Source organism: Neolamprologus brichardi, chromosome 23, assembly GCF_056152115.1.
Source record: "Neolamprologus brichardi isolate AB-2024 chromosome 23, ASM5615211v1, whole genome shotgun sequence".
Classification (NCBI taxonomy): domain Eukaryota; kingdom Metazoa; phylum Chordata; class Actinopteri; order Cichliformes; family Cichlidae; genus Neolamprologus; species Neolamprologus brichardi.
In genome coordinates, this window is record NC_142125.1 from 22,939,297 (window position 1) to 22,961,367 (window position 22,071).

The 22,071-nt window shown below is 41.0% G+C and overlaps 2 protein-coding genes across 2 annotated transcripts; both read left to right on the forward strand.

Annotated features, from left to right (window-relative positions):
- The first annotated feature begins 821 nt into the window (after nucleotides 1–821).
- On the forward strand, nucleotides 822–9,926 carry pwp2h (PWP2 small subunit processome component). Its single transcript, XM_006792890.3, has 21 exons — nucleotides 822–964; nucleotides 1,307–1,419; nucleotides 1,989–2,083; nucleotides 2,170–2,269; nucleotides 3,669–3,812; nucleotides 3,894–4,029; nucleotides 4,121–4,368; nucleotides 4,908–5,051; nucleotides 5,137–5,207; nucleotides 5,322–5,458; nucleotides 5,672–5,820; nucleotides 5,911–6,058; nucleotides 6,175–6,325; nucleotides 7,365–7,545; nucleotides 7,638–7,785; nucleotides 8,093–8,201; nucleotides 8,578–8,643; nucleotides 8,924–9,142; nucleotides 9,234–9,384; nucleotides 9,492–9,566; nucleotides 9,648–9,926. The coding sequence occupies exons 1-21, from the start codon at nucleotides 947–949 to the stop codon at nucleotides 9,811–9,813; spliced, it is 2,769 nt and encodes a 922-aa protein (XP_006792953.1). The 5' UTR covers nucleotides 822–946; the 3' UTR covers nucleotides 9,814–9,926.
- Nucleotides 9,927–10,809: 883 nt separating this feature from the next.
- On the forward strand, nucleotides 10,810–22,001 carry eed (embryonic ectoderm development). The gene is made up of 12 exons (XM_006792889.3): nucleotides 10,810–10,954; nucleotides 11,686–11,838; nucleotides 13,231–13,323; nucleotides 13,660–13,725; nucleotides 14,140–14,265; nucleotides 15,452–15,533; nucleotides 16,697–16,788; nucleotides 17,496–17,629; nucleotides 17,748–17,853; nucleotides 18,931–19,089; nucleotides 19,583–19,656; nucleotides 21,104–22,001. Exons 1-12 carry the CDS (start codon nucleotides 10,835–10,837, stop codon nucleotides 21,228–21,230), a joined length of 1,332 nt encoding a protein of 443 aa, XP_006792952.1. The 5' UTR covers nucleotides 10,810–10,834; the 3' UTR covers nucleotides 21,231–22,001.
- The last annotated feature ends 70 nt before the right edge of the window (nucleotides 22,002–22,071 follow it).

The following is a 22,071-nucleotide window of genomic DNA, read 5'->3' on the forward strand; positions in this document are numbered from 1 at the left end:
AATGAAAACCACTTGTGAAACATTGCCCCCAGTGGTAAAAGATGTAGTCAAATTCTGCCAGTGTTAATCACAAAAAGTACCTTTAAGATAGCTTTAGAATTTATTTACTTTATTCTTAAGAAGTATTGCATATTTATTTTAAGCTGAACATCGTCCTCTGGGATACTTTGTCAAATACTGTCTCTTCCAGTGACCGATACTTAGGTAAGTCTCCCTTCAGAAATCCCATTTTGAGAATAACACCTCGGTGTGAAACCATGCGGGGTAATGGCCATGTGTCTGACTTTAACTTAGATAAATTGAGGGTGTGAGTCCCCAACTGAGAAATAAACACAAACACTTTTTTATTTTCAATATATATAATAAACTGCTTTTATTACCAGTGTCTGAGAAGATAATAATTACTCTCGCCTCCTCTAACAACACTGTGGAGTGATTGCCATCTGAAGGATAAAGACTAAATAACACTATATATGTGCTATAATGACATCCAGCACATATACCATCTTGCTCTACTTCCAAAATGATCTTTAGTTGCATAAACATGACTGATTAAAAAACATTAATATTATTAAAATAATACAGATAACACAGTCATCTACAACATCTACAACAACAGTCCAACATTATTTGTCACCATCCAGATTTATGAGTTCTAAAAAAAGGTCTGGCCTATACAGGTGGATACACATGTTATGAAGGGGGTAGCTATGCATGTAGTCAAACCCCTTTTTTATGTTACAACCTTGTACTTTAACCTCCTTGTCACCAGAGGGCGCCGTGCAGTTTTCCAAGTCAACTCAAACCGGATGTGTCGACTGTCAACAAAACGCAACACATGTGTGGAGGAAGAAGAAGCATGTTGGTCTCACGTTCATAGTCCTGGGATTTATAAAGAGTTAAAAAGGGAATATTAATGTGCCGAAGTTAATGAATATTTAGTAAAATGAAGTTTGCTTATAGGGTAAGTGCGCTGCAGTTAGCGACTTTGCTAAAGTCGCGTTGCTTTGGTAGCGAGAATGCGTGTCAGACCAAACTCCATTTAAAAAGTGTTAGATTTAATAAGTTTTTCGATGTTGCAAGTGCTGTAAACATTCAACTGTTTTTGCTTTCAATTGTTTATCATTCATAATTATTTCGGCTTGTGTATATAATAACAAAATATCGGTTTAGTTGTGCGTGTGTCTGTGTTTTAATACAGTTTAATGAATCTGCCTCTGAATGTGTTGAATTCCCACGTTTTGACAGGATCTGCATACACTTGGCTGATGATCAAAAGTAAAATCACTTTTCTTTTATTTTGTAGTTTTCCAATTTGCTCGGCGCAGTCTATCGCCAAGGAAATTTGAACTTCACCAGAGATGGCAACGCTGTTATCAGTCCAGTTGGGAACAGAATCTCTGTCTTCGACCTGAAGAAGTAAGACAAACAGTGGTATAGGACATGTACAGGAAAGGGTTATCTGTAAAGTCCTGTCCTACAACATCTGGATGCAGTGTCCAGCGTCTAGATATTATTGGACCTGCAAAGAGAAGAGTTGCATGCACTGTTTTTTGTGGTCACTTAAAAGTATTCGGACATTTTTTTTCATGGTGTCCACATTAAAATACAACTGATTGTGCTGCAGTATAGGTTTCAGTGTGCAGGTGGTGTAGGATAATGAAAAATAAATTATATTTTCCATTCAGTTGCATCTAAAAGTTGTATTTGTCATGATAAATCTACACTGAAGTAGCTTTGCATGATTCTTTCCTCTAATTGGCCAACTTCTGGAAGCCTGCAGAGGGGCTCCATGTAAAGTTTGTGCTATTGGTAGGATTATTTTCACATTTGCCTTCTTATTTGAAACTTTGTCTACATTTGCACACATAAACATTACATATATGTCATAAAGTAAGAAAAAGCATAATAAGTAACCTTTAAAGTCACCTTATTTTAAAAAAAATAATGAAAATAAGACTGATGTGTTTTTACTCTCTGCCCTGCAGCAACACGTCTGAGACGTTGCCGTTCTCCACGACAAAGAATGTAACCTGTGTGGGTCTCTCTCCTGATGGGAGCCTGGCGATTGTTGTGGATGAAGGTACAAAATTTTTACAGTTAAGGTCTTCTTCAGGACTCGGACAAGAACAAAATCCAAGCGTGTCTGATCATGTTTGTGTCAAACAGATGGTGCAGCGGTGCTGGTCAGTCTCATCACCAGAGCCATCCTTCATCATTTCCACTTTCACAAACCTGTGAGCAGCATCCGCTTCTCACCTGATGGAAGGTAAGGACGTTCAAACTGTGCGACGCATTTTGCACTACTTCTTCTTGGTGTTAGTAAGACACAGCTCAGCAGAGTTTATATGGCAGTTGTAGTCGGACGTTTACATCCACTCATCATAGGCGTGAATGTGATGGTAATTTCAGGATTTTAATGATTTCTTTAAACTGATCTTCGTCCAGAGTGGAATGATTGTACAGCACACGTCTTTAATGACTTCAAAAAAAGCAAGAACTGGGTGCGCAAGTTTAAATTTATTTTGGATTTTCTGTAATTCACATGCACGGTGGTTAGCACTGTTGCCTCACAGCAAGAAATCCTGAGTTCACTTCCACCATCAGGCCGGGGTGTTTCTGTGTGGAGTTTGTATGTTCCCCCTATGTTTGCGTGGGTTCATTCTGGGTACTCCAGCTTCTTCCCACAGTCCAAAGACATGCAGTTAGTGTGGTTAGGTTAATTGGTAGGTCTAACCTGGTATATATACACCTAATTGCCAATAGGTGTGAATGCAAGTGTGAATGGTTGTCTGTCTCTATGTGTTAGCCCTGCAACAGACTGGCGACCTGTCCAGGGTGCACCTTGCCTTAAAAGGATAAGCGGAAGATATGGATGTAATTCCCACAGGTTCAAGCATATAGATACAGGCTGTAATGTATATATTCACCCACTGGAATCTTTTAATAAGTGGTGCTGAAGGTTCAGCAATATCTTTTAACTTGACAAGGCCTTTTAATAGGAAGCAGACCCAAACTGTGACCCTCAGATGAGAGGAAATTGGTTAGGATGTTCAGGAACCACCAAGGCTCAAGTCTTTCCAAGGTGAAGTCAGATTTACATCACCATTGACTGAGACGGTGTCGACCAAGAGAGAAGCCCATACTCCAAAATTGACACCTTTAAGCACGACTGAAATTTGCAGATGCTCACATGGACAAGTCAAAACGTTTTATGGTCAGACCAGATAGAAATTGAGCTTGGCCACGATGATAACAGGTATGTTTGTAGGAGTGAATGTGAGCTTAAGATGTGAGATTGTGAGATTAAGCTATTTTTTTTAATAATAAAACAAATATTAAACTTCTGGAATGGCTTTCCCAAAACCCCGACCTCCACCCTTTTGGAAATTTGTGGACTACACTTAAAAGCCGGGTCTGTGCCAGGTTATACCACTGGATTGTTGAAGGCTCCAAACGTGTCTGATCAAGGTGCGGCTTACTCAGGGACATTTAACCAAACATGAGTGGAGGTCTCTGTGGATTAAAGAAAATCCCAAATAAATTCAAACCTGTGCATCCACTTCTTATGTTTTTTTTAAAGTCATTAAAGACGTGTGCTGTAAAATCATTATCTGGAAAGAACAAAAATTATTCTGACAACTGTTTGCTGCATTTTTAATTTGTAGGAAGTTCATTGTAACAAAGGAAAATGTGGCTCTGATGTACCACGCTCCTGGGAAGAAGCGAGAGTTTAACGCCTTCGTCTTAGACAAGAGCTACTACGGTCCCTACGATGAAACCACCTGCATCGACTGGACAGACGACTCCAAGTGAGTTTGTCAAACATGAAAGTGCAGAAGAAGCCTGTAATTGGACAGGAATACATTGTGATTGTGGCGTTTTTCTTCCAGGTGTTTTGTGGTGGGCAGCAAAGACATGTCAACGTGGGTGTTCGGTGCAGAGCGCTGGGCCAACCTGATCTACTACTCCCTGGGTGGACACAAGGACATCATCGTAGGCTGTTTCTTCGAAAAGGACAGCTTAGATGTAGGTTTACTTCTGCTAATCTACATATATACATATATGTGTTTGTAGGTGTGGTTCTGTGTGTTCATCCCTCGTGTGCATGTTTACTCAGCTGTACACAGTGAGCCAGGACGGGACGCTGTGTGTGTGGGAGAGCGACACTGAGCTGGACGGCCTCATTCTGAAGAAGAGCCAGGACAAACCCAAGCTCCCGAGACAAGGGGAGGAAGAGGAAGAAGAGGAGGGCGAGGAGAGGGACAAGGTGGAGGGAGAGGAGGGAGAGGTGATCAGAGGGAAAGTTGAAACCGCCAAAGAGAGAGAGAAGAAGAAGAAGAATGTTCGATACAAGATGATGAGCAAGTAAGACGCCTCCAATTTCCCGATTCTTTTCCTGATTTGTCTCTAATTGCAATTCTGATTTTATAAGTGATAAAGTTTACATATTTATTTTTATTTATTAGTTTAATCAGTTAAATCAAAGGATTTTTTTTGGGGTGCTAACAACTTCAGTATATTTAATGATGTCATACAAACTTTTACCTTCATATTGTGAATATTTTCAGTTACCGGCCCTTCATTTTCACAGGGATGGATCAGAGTTTTCTGTTTTTGTCTGATTTGTTTGAAACATTTATGAGCTTTCATAACTACATAATTACAGGAAGAATCCATGTGAAATTTTCAGGGCTGGAAAACACATTCTAGCTCTGTTTGGTTTGTAAGAACTTGCTGATTCTTGAGCTTTTTGCTCAGAGGGGTTAGTTTTGCATGCTTACCTCACTATTTTAAGCACTGGCTTTATTTATTATGAATATCCAGCTCTGTAACATTAATAGAAGACAATGCTGGCTTTAGGATTTTAGTGAGATCTAAAAACAGCCTTTTGTTTCCATGTTCAGACACTTTTTCAACAAAGAAGGGGATTTTAACAACTTGACTGCTGCTGCGTACCACAAACCGAACCACATCCTGGTCACAGGCTTCGCCTCTGGGATATTCCACCTGCACGAACTTCCAGAGTTTAACCTCATTCACTCCCTGAGGTGAGAGAAAAGCTGCGGTTTGGTTTAAAAAGTTACAGGACAGATGTGTTTTCTCACCTAACCGTGTTGTTGTGTCTCCCTGCAGTATTTCAGACCAGAGGATTGCCTCGGTGGCTATAAACAGCTCCGGAGACTGGATCAGCTTTGGATGCTCGCGTAAGAATTTGTTTCTTTTTACGTGTGTGTGTGTGTGTGTGTGTGTGCGCGTTAGCTTACTGGTGTTACACACTTTTTTGCAACTCAAAAAGGTAAACACATCGATTATTTCAGGGATGGGCCAGCTGCTGGTGTGGGAGTGGCAGAGTGAGTCGTACGTGTTCAAGCAGCAGGGACACTTCAACAACATGGCGTCGCTGGCTTACTCTCCAGACGGACAGTACATCGTGACGGGAGGGGACGACAGCAAAGTGAGTCTCAGACTGAAGCCTTTAACTTCATGTGTCCATGCTGAGACAGGAGAACAGGGGTGGGAAACTCCAGGCCTCAAGGGCCGGTGTCCTGCAGGTTTTAGATATCACCCTGGGTTAACACACCTGAATCCAATCATTAGTTCAATACCAGATAAATGAAGACTCAAGGTCTCGTCTCTGACTCCACACTGTGTTAATAAATTCCTGCAGGTGAAAGTGTGGAACACCAACACCGGCCTCTGTTTTGTCACATTTACCGAACACACCAGCAGCGTCACTAACGTCACCTTCACCTCCAGCGGCTTCGTCATCGTCAGCGCTTCTCTGGACGGGACGGTCCGAGCCTTCGACCTGCACAGGTGGGCGCTGGCGGCAAGGACGGGGTGTATTCTTTTAAAAGATGGTTGAGAATGTATTCCTGTAATGTTGTTTTGGGGTTTTTTTGGCAGATACCGAAACTTCAGGACTTTTACGTCGCCTCGGCCTGCGCAGTTCTCCTCCCTTGCAGTAGATGCCAGTGGGGAGCTGGTGAGCGCAGGAGCTCAGGATTCCTTTGAGATCTTCCTCTGGTCCATGCAGACAGGCAGGCTGCTAGAGGTAGGCATCATGCTTCTTTTTAATTACGCTTTTTCATCCTTCCTTATGAGACAGACTAACTTGATTGAAGCTGCCAGGATCCCTCAGATTAACACTTCCTTCCTGCGACCGGACAGGTCCTGGCGGGTCACGAGGGTCCGGTGAGCTGCCTCTGTTTCAGTCCGGTTCAGTCCGTCCTGGCCAGCTGCTCGTGGGACCGAACCGTTCGGCTGTGGGACATGCTGGACAGCTGGCAGACCAAGGAAACGCTCCCCCTCACATCTGATGGTAAATTCAGATCCTTCGTGAAGCCATCAGTGATCGTCTTGTGATTTGGGTGGTTTTTTTTGTTGTTGTTTTTTTTGTTTTTTTTATGCTGCCACTAAAGGGGGGGGGGGGGCAGTTTGAAAGATTCAAGTTGCTTTTAAGTTGGTTTTGTTTCTTTTGTAATGTTTGTGTGTTTGTTAGCAGTCTAGCGTCCACAGTTTTTAAGATATCATGTTCAACCTTTGTGTGACGGTAGATACCAGAAACAGCTCAAGTTTATTTCATTTGGGTGAAAACTGCGTCCAAGTCAAGTTCACACCAAACTGAAAATCAGTAACAACTTTTTATGGATCGTCTTCAAACTTCCCAAAAATATACTAGGCCTTGACTACCTAGGTTTGCTATGCATTTGGCCTTGACCTTCATTGTTAGCAAAGTCGGTGTTGAAAAAAATTTAAATAAAAGTTATCAAGTGATATATCATATGAAAGGGGATAGAGAGAGCTGTACAACACTTTTTGTTTTTTCAATACGACGCCTACAATGTCACAATGACCCCATGAAGTTTTGTAAAATTACAAAACATGAATATATCTTTAAGTTTATCTTAAACTTTTTGCAGCTTATAGAAGCCAACAATTTTAGCCAGTTTTGCTCCGATTATATAGGTAAAGATGATAAAATAAACCATTTTACTATGTAATGTTTCAAGGTCAAAGTTCATGGTCACACGAATTGATTTAAAGGCTTTATAGTTTCCTTTGGATTATAAAATAAGAGTCATTTTGGGACATCAGCACTTTCTTTGGCTGAGCTCTACAACATCATGTGACTTCACAGTAACAGAAAAACATTTATACACTGTACTGGATTTTTATTGTTAGTGCTGACATCAGCATAAAACATCAAGTTTCAGCATAGCCCTTCAGGGCAAGTTCTTCCTGTGCTTTTGTTTGTTGTATATGTCTATGTAAAATTCTGCTTCCCTCACTGTGTTTTTTTTTTGTTTGTTTGTTTGGTTTTTTTTAAATTTTTAATTTAAATGTCTTTTGTTCCTCAGGCTTGGCAGTGACGTACCGCCCTGACGGTCAGGAGTTGGCTGTGGCCACTCTGAACGGTGAGATCTCTTTCTGGAACCCGCACACGGCCACACAAAATGGCTCCGTTGCTGGACGACACGACCTGCAGACAGGCCGCAAGGAGACGGATAAAATCACAGCCAAGCAGTCCGCCAAGGGCAAGTGAGTGGATGGGATTGGAGCCTCAGGTTTGATTCCACTGGTTCAAATCATCTTGTTTAATGTGACTTTTTTTTCTTCTGGCTCTCGTTAAGGTCGTTTACATCACTGTGTTACTCTGCGGACGGGGAGTCTGTTTTGGCTGGAGGTCAGGCCAAGTTTGTCTGCATCTACAACATCAAGGAGCAGATGCTCATAAAGAAGTTTGAAATCTCCTGCAACCTGTCCTTCGACGCTATGGAGGTGCGACCTCACAGTCTGCTCAGCTAGTTTATTTCCATGTCACATGACTGCAGCATACACATTTAATAGCATCGACTGTCCTGAAAAAACAGATCTATGGTTGAGGTTGTTTTGTTTTGTTTTTTTTTTTTTAAGGAGACGAGGCGAACCCAAAATAGGAATTTAAGGCATTTTTTTAAAAGCATATGTTAGATGACTAAACCTGGATGGATCGGACTTTTCATCGTGAAAATGTGCATCTTTAGTCCTTGGAGAGGTTTTAATTATGACAGGTTTCACTTATCCTGTTGTCCTGCTTCACCTTCAGGAGTTCCTGGACAGGAGGAAGATGACAGAGTTCGGGAGTCTGGCTCTGGTGGATGAAGGAGCCGGGGACGGAGACGGAGTCAGCGTCAGCCTCCCTGGAGTCAGGAGAGGTACAACCCTCACACGAAGGCTCAGACCAGTTATTATAAGTGTGGAAGTTGTGTGTTTGCTACAAGGTGCAGTGGTCAGAAGTGGTTATCGCTGTGATCGGACTGAAACCGCCTGAATTTAAAATAGATAAACTTTAGAAGTGAGGATTTTAATGTATTTTGATTCATTTAGGTGATGAAAAATTTGACATTTTCTCTGATTTTGACCTTGAGTTGATCTTGAGTTTATGATATAATTTTGGCAGCCCTTCATGTAATTAAGTAATTGTATTTTGTAAGGATCATGAGGCCTTTTACAAAAAAGTCTTCACTTTTCTTATTCACTGATGTTTTTGAATCGACACTCACAGATTCTTGTGTCTGCTCATCCTTAAAGGTGACATGAGTTCTCGTCATTTCAAACCTGAGATCAGAGTGAGCTCGCTGCGGTTCTCCCCTACTGGTAGGTGACAGAATTACAGCTTGGAGCATGGTTTCAAAATGTTATCCTGTGAACACTGGATGATGGAAGACAACACTGATGTTGTCCTTCATGATGTTGATGTTGTCCTTCATCACAGCAGTTTTTCATGTTGTTTTCTGCTCCCATTACGGTGTTTGAATCTCGTGCAGCAAACTTCCCTGGACACCAGCAGACACGTTTATGAAGCATGTATGAAAAGCATGCGTCCCGTTACAGACGAGCTTTGTCGGCCGGTTAGTCAAGTTGTTCTCCTCCTCAGGTCGCAGTTGGGCGGCCACCACCACTGAGGGCCTGCTGGTCTACTCCCTTGACGGGTCACTGGTTTTCGACCCGTACGACCTGGACCTAGACGTGACACCAGCCAGCATACGCAAGCAGCTGCGCCTTCAGGAGTGGGCGTCGGCCATAGTTCTGGCGTTCAGACTCAACGAAAAAGCCCTCAAGCAGGAAGTGTTGGAGAAGGTCCCACATGAGCAGAGTGAGTGAATTTCACCTTATTTAACATTTTGAGTTCCCTTTTTCACTTGGAAACCCCCGAGTGATGTGAGTTGTGCGTCCTTCTGGCCTAGTCCCGGTGGTTTGCGGCTCTCTTCCTGACATTTATGTCGAGAAGCTGCTGGGTTTCATCGCCACATGTTTGGAGAAGTCGGGCCACTTGCAGTTCTATATGACCTGGGCCCAGAACCTGCTCATGCTGCACGGACAGAAACTGAAGAACAGGTGTGTCCTCAGGCTCTCATTCACATCACAGATTCAGTTCAGCATGACTGTAAGTGAACAGAAGATGACAGCAACAAATTTTTCAATGCATCTGCTTTGGCATGCAGGTCTGGAGCCATCCTGCCCACGCTGCAGGCGCTGCAGAAGAGCATCCAGAGGCACTTCGACGACCTCTCCAAGCTGTAAGTTACAGATCCTCTGAAACGTTGTGCCTTTGCCCAGATACAGCTTAACAGATCTGAATGTGTGCTTTGTTTGTGTAGCTGCGACTTCAACATGTACAACATCCGCTATGCCGTGGCCCTCTCAAAGCAAAGAGGCTTAAAGAGGGCAGCTGAGGAGGAGACAGAGGACCAGGGGGAGGAGGATGAAGACCTGTCTGAGGAGATGAGCGAGGCTTCTTTAGAGGATGCAGAAATGATGCTGTAGGCCACTTCAGTGCCACAGCATGACACATGTTGGACTGTAAAAGAAAAAAATTTTTGTGTACTTGGATGTGATGTTTTAGAGTTCTTTTATAATTAAATTCATATATAACTGTGGATGGTTTTCTTTGGTTTAATGAAATGTCATCCTGTATGATTATAATTATTATTATTATTGATTTTTTTTTTGTTAGCGTATATATAGAACGTTTATAAGCAAATGTTATTTACATTATTATGCAAAGGTCTTGGACGTCTCCATATTTTTTCTAGGAAAATAAATGAAATAGATGCAGTGATGTGTATATCTTGAGGAATAGTTCTCCAGACTTCTTGACGGACATTCAAAGCTCTTCTTTGGATGTTTCTGCCTTTTGTTCTGTTCTCTGTCAACATGATCCCACACTGCTGTTGAGGTCTGGGCTCCATGTGTTTTTATTCAGGAATTTTTTACTGCATTGGCAGTGTGTTCGGGATCATTGCCATGCCGAAAAATTAAGCTGTTACCAATCAGATGCTTTCCAGATGTAATTGCATGGTGGATCAAAATCTGATGGTACTTTTCTGAGTTCTTAATTCATCATTTGAAGAGATCTTGAACACCACTTACTGAAATGCAGCCCAAACCTTGATAGAGCCTCCACCGTGTTTTACAGACGTCTGTAGGCACTCACTGTTGTAACTTTGTCCTCAGCTTGTGCAGTTGAATCTGAATGTGTAAACTGAATGTGAATGAAAAAGCAGCAATGGTCAAAGAAACACTTTGAAAGATTTTCAGAAAGCTGGAGAACTATTGCTCAAGAGCGTTTAAAATGACAGAAGTCCGGAAGTAAAGGATAAAGAAATTATTATAAAAATATATAAATAGTGGCACGAAGCTAAAAATATAAATAATACGCCTGCACGGCTTTAACTGGAAAATAACCGGTATTTGTGCAGTCGAGCTGCGATTTGTGATTGGCTGAATATTCAGTTTCCGGCATGCTCGTGGGCGTAGGAGCGGAAGGGGCGGGGTTAATTCCAAAATGAGGGAAAATAAGAACATGTCCGAGTCCCCTTCTCAAGCGGGAAAAGAAATACCGGCGAAAAAGCAAAAGCTGAGCAGCGATGAGAACAGCAACCCCGACTTGTCAGGAGACGAGAACGTAAGCGTTTAAACTGTGTTTGATGTTGGGCCGCAGATGAGCCGTGTAGCGCTTCTGATCAGTTAGCATTGTGCTAAAGTAGCAGATGTGCTAAAGGCTTTAGCTAGCATCTTTGTTTATTCACACCGGCTGGATTCAAACAGCTGGAGCTATCAGATATAGTTATTCACTGTGGACTATTTTAGTGTCTCCAAATAAATTTTCCCGCACGTGTTCCACCTTCCATGTTAGCGCACACGTGTTTTCTTTGTGCTCAGACTGGAGTTATTCACGTGTAAACCTGGGCTAGCCTTGGCAAAAAGCATCAAGCAGATAAATAATAAACTAAATACTGACCAAAAGGTAGTGTTTTTCGGATGGGTTGCTCAAGAATGGTCTTGAGTTAAGCTTTGATTTTGAGAAAAATGTTATAGCGCTTTATGAACTGATTAATGAGGAATGTTTTTGTAGCAGCCTGGGCCAACCACAGCCGTCTTTACTTGTCTCCTCCTTCATTGTGTTTAAAATGACCCAATAGTTTGGAAGTGATACGCTTTTGATTGTTTTTGGGTTTTTTGTGCTATAAAAAGTGCAGTGTTAAACAAATAGCAAGGCAAGAAACGTGTTTACAATGTATTCAGCACATCAGGCACACTTTGTTTATGAGTGCTCATGTTCTGGCTTCAATGCGCATCTTTAGAAGATGATTTTGCATTAAATAACACGTTTGTTTGTGTTGCTGCTGGTTGCAGGACGATGCCGTCAGCGTTGAGAGTGGCACCAATGCAGAACGCCCAGACACACCCACCAACACCGCCAATGCCCCCGGCAGAAAGAGCTGGGGCAAGGGCAAGTGGAAGTCCAAGAAGTGCAGATATTCTTTTAAATGTGTCAACAGCCTGAGGGTGAGTACGTCCAGCACACCAGACAGTGTGCAGAACCTAGAGGGGTTTACTGTGAAATGAGCCAGCAAATGTCCTGCTAACTGCCTGCAGTACAAAAAACAATACATAGTCAGTCAGGTATTTGAATGTTCTTAGCTGTCGATTCAGAAAAGGCATTAATAGGTCGGTCCTAATCTGCTGCCTGGTCTGATTTAAACTGCTAGGCAGGCAAGACAGAATTCACGTGTGAATGAGTGACAGGTGAGTATCCAAGGAGTAGATATCGTGAAGGCGAAGGAGTTTAAATATCGTGGATCAACCCACTGAAAGCAGCAGACGGTGTGCAAAAGAGGTCAAAAAGAGAGTGCAGCCAGCGTGTAGTTGGTAGAGACAAGTGTCAGGGTTGATTTGTGACAGAAAGATGGCAGCAAAAGTGAAAGGGGAAGTTTACAAGTTTATAATGGAGACCTGCTATGATCTCTGGTTTGGAAACAGTGGTGCTGACATAAAGACAAGATGCAGAGTTAAAGATGTTAAGAGTTTCATTGGCAGTTACCAGAAGGGATACAATTAGAAGGTAATGCATCAGAGGGACACCGATTTACAGACAAGGTTGGAGAGACAATGCTGAGATGGTTTGGACACATGCAGAGGAAAGACTGGATATATTGGACTAAGGACGATGAAGATGGAACTGGGGGAGGAAGTGAAGGAGGACATGCAGTGGGTTGTTGTGTCAGACGAGGATGCCAGGAAGGCAGATGATCCGCTGTGGTGTGGCAATCACTAAAGGCAGCAGCTCAAAGTGGAAGAACACAGATGGGAAATTTGAATTATTTACAGAATATCGTCAATAATATTCAGCCAAAGCTTATAGGTGACCCTGATTCCTCCCTTTGTTACACTGCAAAAGGTCTAGGCTGCTGGGGGATTCCCATGATGCATTGAGCATATCTTTGGTCTCTTAATGTTTTATAAACCAGTCTGCAATTAATCATTAGTTATTGTTAATCTCTGGCAGTGTCTCTTTGTCCTTTATTTTTCCCCTCACTTCGAACCAGTGGCAACAGATTCCCGCCCCTACCTGAGCCTTTTTCTTCCTCTTAAAATTGAGTTTTTCCTTCCCACTGTCCCCAAATGCTTCTTCATAGGGAGTTGCCTGATTGTTGGGGTTTTCTCCATGTTATTGTGGTGTCTTTACCTTATAATATAAAGAAGAGATTTCTGTTGTGATTTGGTGCTACACAAATCAAACTGAACTAAATTGATTGAAGTGTCATCTAGCCAGAACAAAGCCTTGTTTTGTTTAACTTGCTTCTTAGTACATCCATCTGGTTTAATGCGCACTCATACATACAGGATTTTTTTTGTAGGAGCGCAAGTGGCTATTAACAACATCTGTATTTGTCTCAGGAGGACCATGGCCAGCCATTGTTTGGAGTCCAGTTTAACTGGCACAGCAAGGAGGGAGACCCGCTGGTGTTTGCTACAGTTGGGAGTAACAGGGTAAATAAATGATCAGTTATTTAAAATTTGGTTTAAATTGCTTATTTCTGTAGTGGGTCAGCATATTACCAGAGGTGGGAAAGTCCTGATCTGTTTACTGGTGTTTGTCCAATATATTGTTAGGAGTTTTCAAAGCATGCAGCTCACTGTAAAATGCTCACAAAGACAATAAAAGCATGAGATTTACCAGTGTATAACAACAAGCTCCAATGACCCTGTGGATTTGCAATGACTTCTTTATCCATTTATAGTTTCTCAATGAAAGGAACTTAAAAATGTCTTTTAAACACTGATTATTAGTGAACTTGTCCACCTCTCACATCTGTGCTTATCCAGGTAACTCTGTATGAATGCCACTCTCAAGGAGAAATCAGACTCCTGCAGTCCTACGTTGATGCAGACGTATCCTTTCACCTACTTCCTCAATCCTTCTTTGCTCTCATTTGTCAGTTTTCCTAACACACAAAAGTCCCACTGTTTGGCTTTTAAATACTTCTTTATTGCTTAGATGACAGAAGGGCAGTCTAGACGGGTTTAATGCCTCGACACCTGAGCTGAAGGCTAACAGCGAGGATTAAGATATCTGATATTTTTACATTACCTAGCCATCTGAAAGGTATTTGAACTCCATAAAAGCTCTGCAGCTGAGAGCAGAAAATATACAGTGTGAACGGAAAAGAGTTCAGGGGGTACAGAGAAGAAGAGATGCTTGTTTGTGCTGAAGTTTTAGTGACTGTGCAGCTGACAGCGGGACATCTGAGTCTGTTAAAGAAAGGTAAGTGTAGATTCTGTTCAGGTTTCCTTGACTTTGCAAAGGCAGACGAGAACTTCTACACGTGCGCCTGGACCTATGACACCAACACGAGTCACCCCCTGCTGGCTGTGGCCGGATCCCGTGGCATCATCCGGGTGATCAACCACATCACGATGCAGTGCATCAAGGTAGCGTGTCAGTCTTCACCCGACTGCTCCATCACTTCTGTCTTTTAGCAGAGTCCAGTTTTCAAGATATCGTTTTGAAATTTTGTGTGATGGTAGATACTAATAACAGCTCGAGCTGATTTAATTATGGTGAAAATCAGGTCATGGTCAAACCAAATGTGAAAATCAGTAAAAAACCTTTATGGATCTTGTAGTTAGTACTGCAGGGTGGCTTTTTAATTTATTGTATATGAATGGATGTCTTGATGCATGCTCAATCATCCAGGTAAGTAAATCTCCAAAACTTGATTCTGTTCATCTGGACGTAACGTTTTGTGGAGAAATGTTTCGTCACTCATCCAAATGACTTCTTCAGTCTAAGCTGACTGCAGGTTTCCCCAATCTTATAAACAGTACCTTTTCACAATGACTGAAACCAGCCCACTGAAGGAACAATGGACTGGGAGGCCAGTTCCTTGGGTTACGTCCACACTAGCCCGGATAGATTTGAAAACGCTCCGCGTCCACACTAGCGTTTTCGGTCGTTTTCACAGAGTTGAGCGTCCACATTGAAACGGCCCAAAACGCTTACGTTCCAGTCCTGCGCATGTGCAAAGCGAGTGAAAATTAAATAATTTGAAGAAAAGCTATCTGGAGCATGTACAAACTGATATTAATCTTTTTTAGAGCTGTCAAACTTGAGAGCAATCAAAACAACTGTATAATGGCCTCTGCTATCTTTGTTTAATTGGTCACATGACTGCATCACATGACTAAAATGCATCATCGTTTTAGAAAGTCTGCGTTTTAAAGTGTCCACACTGCGAAGGGACAGCTCCGTTTTGAAAATGCTGCATTTTCAAGAGCGTTTTCAAAACGCTTCCCTTGAGGAAAACACTGTCTCAGTGTGGACGGGATGCCAAAACAGAGAGAAAACGATGCGTTTTCAAACAGCTGTAGTGTTACTGCAAGCTTAAAATAATCTGTATCACTTTCAGTGCACAGAAAATAGTTTTATTTGATTATGAAGCATTTTCAGGAAGCAACTTATAACAGTAGAGCTTTATTTACCATTTTTTATTTTTGGAAAGACTTGCATTTAATGGCGCAGAGGAATGATAATAACTATTCCGAATTTCACTTCATCTGCCCCAAGTTGTTTAATTGCACAGTGTGAATTAAGTCATTTTTTTCCCTTCTTTTCCAGCATTATGTAGGTCACGGGAACGCCATCAACGAGCTGAAGTTTCATCCGAGGGATCCCAATCTGCTCCTCTCTGTCAGCAAAGGTAAACAGTGATTATAAAGCACCTTTGAGCTCTTCTGCGTGCAGTTCAAGGGTTCTTCCCGGCTCATTATGCACACATAAGCCGGACTGCATCACCTAGAGTTACGCCAATAACCTTGTGTTTCCTTATTTAGCAGAGATTTGCTGATTATTATTTTTTTCCCGCTCCTTGGAGGAAAAAAAAAGAGCTAAGCTGTGTCGCAGAGAGGGCAGAAAGACCAGCAGTTTGTCATATATTTCACTGTGAGGTTAATACAACAGCAGCAATGCATTTATAAAAAAAAATTTTTATTTTTTTTTTAATGGCTTTATTGACCCTCACTCAACACTAAAAATCATCCCGGCAGTAAAACCCCTCTCAACTGTGATTTGTTGCTTCCATCTAAAGAGAAAAAACAGGTCACCTCAGACTCGAGTGTAGTGGGGATAGAGTTTTATTTCCACGGGACTGTCAGGTGGTTCCTTAATCTGAGATAAATCAGACAGCGGGGTTTGGATCTGTCACTGAAGGTCATGTGAACGGCAGCAAAGTTTAATCTTTTCTTTAATCAGGTGGATTTTTTTTTTTTTTTTAACACCCTGTGTGATTATAGCTGCTGGGAAGTGCAAAGGTGGTGTGAGTTTTTATGCTTTATGTGATAAATGAATTGTAATCTGTGAAATAAAACTGCTGTTTTATTTTAGGTTATATAAAAGTCATGTCTTGGAAGAAACTTTGATGAAGAGAGTTGATACGCATGAGTTCCCAGAGTCTGTCAAATACACGATCAAGATTAAACACCAGCCATGGGAGACTGTCAGTCAGCACATATAACAAAATATTATGACCCCTATGGAAAGTTAAAAATAAAATAAATCAATATAATTATTTAACATGATTAATCAGACAAACCAACGCTTATCACGTAGAAAAACTAAGACTGTGTTCAAATAAAGTTGTAAACTTCTCAAAGAAGAAATTCATTAACAAAATAAAATATAATTCTACCCTTAAAGTATTGAATGCAATATAATATAAATGCATAGCTCAAACTATGTAAAAAATGTAAATATAGAGGAAAAAAGTAAAAAAAAAAAAAGAAGAAGAAGCTGTGAGCATCTCTTTCACTGACCGGCTGTAAAACAACAATCAGACTTTTTCTTAAAGTCATCTCTTATTTTCAGATCACGCTCTTCGGCTGTGGAACATACAGACGGACACTTTAGTGGCCATTTTCGGAGGCGTCGAGGGTCATCGGGATGAAGTTCTGAGTGCTGTGAGTATTACAGTATATGTGGGAAAATTTATCTGGGACATAACAGTGACTATTGTGCAACAGGGAAAAAAAGATTCTGAATCGGTCTTGAGGGGATGACTGCACATGTTGGCACCATTAGACCAGACTCAATAAAGGCAGTACATCTGTGTTGGGTTATTTAGGGGGGAAAACAGCTTTTCCTTGACAGCTGACACCACAGACTTGTTCATGTTCTACTTCTCCGAAGTGACTAGTGAAATATGTCAGTTTATTTTCAATCTGATTGAAAGTAAACAGAAATTATCCATCTGGTATTGACTATTTTTACTGGCATTAGATTTTCAGCCTCACAGCAGTATATCCACGTGTGAGGTTGATTCTACAGAAAAAGCTGAATACAAAGTGTGGTCATTTCAGTTTTTGTTTTTGATTTTTGGGGGGTGGGAATGAGTTTCTTTTAATGGTTAAAATTGCAGTTTCAAAAATTTCAGATCACAAGCTTGCCCAGTTGTCGGTGGTGTTCCTCTGGGCTGTGTCGTTGTCAGGTTTATCTGTCTATTAAGACCATCCCACCTTATTCTGTTACTTAACTTACACAATATTAAATCATAGTTGTCTGCTAATTTTCTGAAATGGTGACAAAACAGATGTTTTAGGTGAATGTGATTAAATTCTGTCTGTACTGACAGTTCACATTCTCCTATTATCCATTTCCTGTTTTGTAGGATTTTGATCTCCTAGGTGAAAAGATTATGTCATGTGGGATGGACCACTCGCTAAAACTATGGAGGATCAATTCGGAGAGAATGCAGAAAGCCATTCGCGCGTCTTATGAGTACAACCCCTCAAAGACAAACAGGTGAGACGTCCAGAAGCTTTTTCTGTGGTCTGTTTTCATATCTGTGGATTTACATACATGGCATTATATTTTTTATGTTTTGTTTTGTTTTGGTTTTTTGGTTGTTTTTTTTTTTTAGGGCATTTGTCTCACAGAAAATCCACTTCCCCGACTTCTCAACACGTGACATTCATAGAAACTATGTGGACTGTGTGCGGTGGCTTGGTGATCTTATTCTTTCTAAGGCAAGTGAAAGGAAATCCTTTAATGCTACCCAAAAGGGTTTTTTTAAGTTACCGTATTTTCCGCACTATAAGGTGCACTTAAAATCCTTTAATTTTCTCAAAAATTGACAGTGTGCCTTATAATCCAGTGTGCCTTATGGATGAATTATGGTTGTGCTTACTGACCTCGAACTTATGTGGTATACGGCGCTCAAAAATGCTCAAAAAATGTTTCAGTATGACTTTGGTAAACAACAAAGCCGCACTGCTTGATGGATTGTCGGAGCATTATGGCTATTGTATCTAGGGGACTTGGAGTAATCTGGGTCCAAAACTCTGATTCAGGTCCCAAAGTCAAACGAGCACTGCGGCATCACTGAGAGTTCATCTTTAATAAAATGATCAGCATTGCTGCTTTACCAGTTGTAACACTTAAGTTTAACATCTAGGCGTCCATGAAAACAGAATTGATTAAATTTAATGGAGTTAGAAGTTAGCAGGAAGTTAGCTCGCTAGTTTCCACCTAAACATGATATAGCATGTTCTGACTGAGAGATTTCTGAAAAAATTAAAACGTACAGCTCTGCTATCACTTCCAACAGAAAACTAAACAGCAGTGACGTTTGTAGGGTTACTAAAGTTGGACTAGCTGGGGTATAATGATGTGCTACTAGCAACACAGCTATATTAGCATAACAAACACAGCGAAGCTGGAGGATGAACGCTAACACTTTTCCACTCGATAAACGTTAACGTGAGGGTTCCCGATGGTTAGGGACAAATGCAATCGCATGGCAGGATGCTGTAAACGGACCAAACTTCAGTCAGGAGAACAACTGAGATAAACCATCCACAATACGAGGTTAGTCATTAATATACTGCAACAACATGGGAACAGAGCAGCTGCAAGAGAATTCAGCATTAATGAATCAATGGTACAGAAGTGGAGGAAGCAAGAAGAATGAGTTGAGTAAAGTCTGACTTATTTGACTGTTTTGTTTTGCTTAATGCGCCTTATAATCCGCTGCGTCTTATTCAGCGCCTTAAAGTTTTAATGAAACAACAAAATGTACAACTGAGTTTGTGTTGTCATTCCAGTCTTGTGAAAACGCCATTGTGTGCTGGAAACCCGGGAAGATGGAGGATGACATTGATCACATTAAACCAAATGAGTCAAATGTGACGATTCTGGGACGCTTTGACTACAGCCAGTGTGACATTTGGTACATGCGCTTCTCCATGGACTTCTGGCAGAAGGTCAGCTATCTTACCTTTATTTATTTTGTGTATGATCAGGTTTTATATCTTCATTCTCATTTGTACTGATTAAAGGACAAAAACAGAATAATCAAATGTTTTGTCTCAAATACAGTTTTATTTTTCATCTGTTGGAAAGAATTACATCATTTAATTGATTTACTTGAAAGGTCAGTCAACGCTAACCCAGTGTTTCCAGTCGTCCTGTCTTTCTGGTTGGCCAGGTTGCTGTCATTGTTCTCTTTAATATCAATTAGCCACTTGTCCAGCAAGTTTCTAGCTGTCAGCTGCAGTCTAACCTGGAGTTGGAGGTCACTGGCAGGTTTTAAGTAGTTGATTATCACTGATATTTAGTTCTTAAGAAATAAAAACTCTTGCAGAGGAGAAACGGAAGCTAAATCTTTAGGAAACACTGGATGCTGAGAGTTGTTCGTTTGTTCTCTTGTTGTGTCTTGGTGCTCTTACTGACCTCTGCTGTGATGCTGATACACAGATGCTGGCTCTGGGGAATCAGGTGGGGAAGCTTTACGTGTGGGACCTTGAAGTAGAAGATCCACACAAAGCCAAGTAAGTTAAAAAAAAAAAACAGACAACAGGCATGTTATAGTTGTCCTGTATTTCCACTGCTCTTTGCCCTGCTTTTAGCATCAAAATATCACAGTAAACCGTCATAAACTTAAACAGGTTGTTGTATTTGATCAGCTACACCCTTAGTTTAGCTCACATTAGCTGTTAGAAGAAAATAACACAGGGCCCTGAGGTTTGGGAATCTTCATATTTGTAGTCCTTATTTTGGTGCTACTAGAAGTTTGGTATAGCTCATCGGGAGCCCTGAGGAACTACCATCAGCACTGTTCCATGTTTGTTGTTCATATGGCTCATCATATCCTTTTAAGGTTTGGAATCAGTACCGTTGTCAGGAGGTCTGGTGGTAGGACAGAAATCTCAACCATGTAGAGCCATTTTAATCTAAAAAGTATTCTAAAGTCTCTGAGAAGTGACTGTGGAGTATATTTAAGCAAAGACCACCTACCATTAGACCCCAGTTGTATCATCTAATCTCACCGTGTCTGGAAATGTTTTGAGACCTCCAACTTGCAGTAAGTGCAGTTTCAAGGGTATTACTGCCGCCGTCTGGCTGTTTCATGTTCCACGTAGTGGTAAACCCATGAGAAAGCCAATATGATGACTTGAATCTTTGGAAAAATTGAAAGCATCAAACACTGAAGAGCTGGAGCGCGGGGCTTTGGTTAACTGTAACACTTCGTATTTAAGCTTGGAAGTATGTGGTTTACAGTAGCGTCAGTTATTTCCACGATTTTTAGTAATACCATTTCTTCCTGGAGCATACAGAAAGGCTTCTCCTCCATCAGTTACACAGATTTCCTTACAAGTGACTGCAACAATAGTTGTAGTTTAAGGTTATAACACTGGTGCTTTCCCTCCCAGGTTGGGAACACTACTGCACCTAAATATTTACAGGCTTCATTAACACTTTTTTTCCAAGTTCTTTTGAAAAGGCATTAAATTTCCTTCCTCATGCATTTTGAAAAGGAATTGTCTGAACCAGGAATGTGCAGGAATGATGCCCGGTTAAAAGCAACACTGTCTGAAGTGACAAAATAGTGGAAAAATGGCAGTTTAGTGCAGCTCAGAGGTTAAAACTTAAAACTGCTAAGTGGTGCCGTCTTCACGATCAATTATTGCAGCATTGTCACACTTCTCTGAGCACCAATGACCCATAGAAAGCTGCTGTGATGTCTTCCTGTGTCTTTTTTTACCTGGCACATTTAATGAAATTATGACTCTTTTTGTTGTGATTTTGCACCAGTAATGGCCAGAACACTGATTTTTAAACAACAAATATTCACAGGTTACAAAATAAACATTTTTATTTCAATTGTTTCATAATTTTTGCAGTTGACACTGACAAAAGTTTCTCTGTATTTTTTTGTTTTGTTTGTTTGTTTGTTTTTACAATTCCCCCCCCCCAACTATCTCTGCTCCTCTTCAGGTGCACCACGCTGACCCTCCCCAAATGCACATCAGCCATCCGGCAAACCAGCTTCAGCCGCGACAGCAGCATTTTGATAGCGGTGTGCGATGACGCCTCCATCTGGCGCTGGGATCGACAGCGCTGAGGTCTCCGGTTGTTCCTGTTGCTTCCAACTCCCCTGCCTCTGTGTTGGTGTACAGATCTGCACTGCAACAAAAAAAATGTCTGTACATTTAATCTTGTATGCAGATTAAAAATTGTTTTGTTTTGTTTGTTTTTTTGTTTTTTAATTCCATAAAAAGAAAGGAATGGCCTTCTTTTGTCTTCATTTCCTGTTTATCTGCCAGCTTAATTGTGAAGGGAAGAAAAAACAGATTTGCAGTGTTTTTGATCCAATAAAACTTGGATTTACTCTGTTAGATGAACAATTTTAAGCCGAAGGATGAAAAAAGGAACAGCCCTGAAGCCTGTCTTGGTGTCCTCGCTGGGTGCCTTCTGGTTTGCTATGCTGTCCCATCCATTGAAATTATAACAATACAAAAGGAAATGTGTGGAAAAATAAGATATTTTTAATGCATGAAAACAGGATTTTCTGTTGTAATGTGCCATGATTTATTTTAATTATTACAGTAATAATTGGTTCGCTTTGATGCCCCCATTCACACACACATGGACTGCTGTTGCATAATATACAGTGTGCTCTTTGACACTGGAGTATTCGCACATACACACATGTAAAAACTGAATAAAGTCTTTTGTAGCTGTTCCCAAGCGTGATGTTTGTATTAGCAGTATTAGCATAAAAATAAGCTTTTATTTTGAAAACTTTACTCCTGTTACAGGCAGCAAAAGGCAGGTGGTTTGTCTTTATTTATCTGGAGTCATTTGAACTTGAATAAAACTTAATTTCTATAAATATATCAATATCAGACTTTTTTTTTTCTCTGACTAACAGATAAAAGTGCGCACTAAAGGAAGTTTAGATG

Excerpts from the sequence above, each read along its gene's own strand:
- pwp2h (XM_006792890.3), top strand. Across the intron at positions 3,813-3,893 it reads GACTGGACAGACGACTCCAA|GTGTTTTGTGGTGGGCAGCA; the intron begins GTGAGTTTGTCA and ends TTTTTCTTCCAG. Across the intron at positions 8,202-8,577 it reads CCTCCCTGGAGTCAGGAGAG|GTGACATGAGTTCTCGTCAT; the intron begins GTACAACCCTCA and ends TCATCCTTAAAG.
- eed (XM_006792889.3), top strand. The coding sequence starts at position 10,835 with ATGAGGGAAAATAAGAACATGTCCGAGTCCCCTTCTCAAGCGGGAAAA. Across the intron at positions 10,955-11,685 it reads ACTTGTCAGGAGACGAGAAC|GACGATGCCGTCAGCGTTGA; the intron begins GTAAGCGTTTAA and ends TGCTGGTTGCAG. Across the intron at positions 14,266-15,451 it reads TCACGATGCAGTGCATCAAG|CATTATGTAGGTCACGGGAA; the intron begins GTAGCGTGTCAG and ends CTTCTTTTCCAG.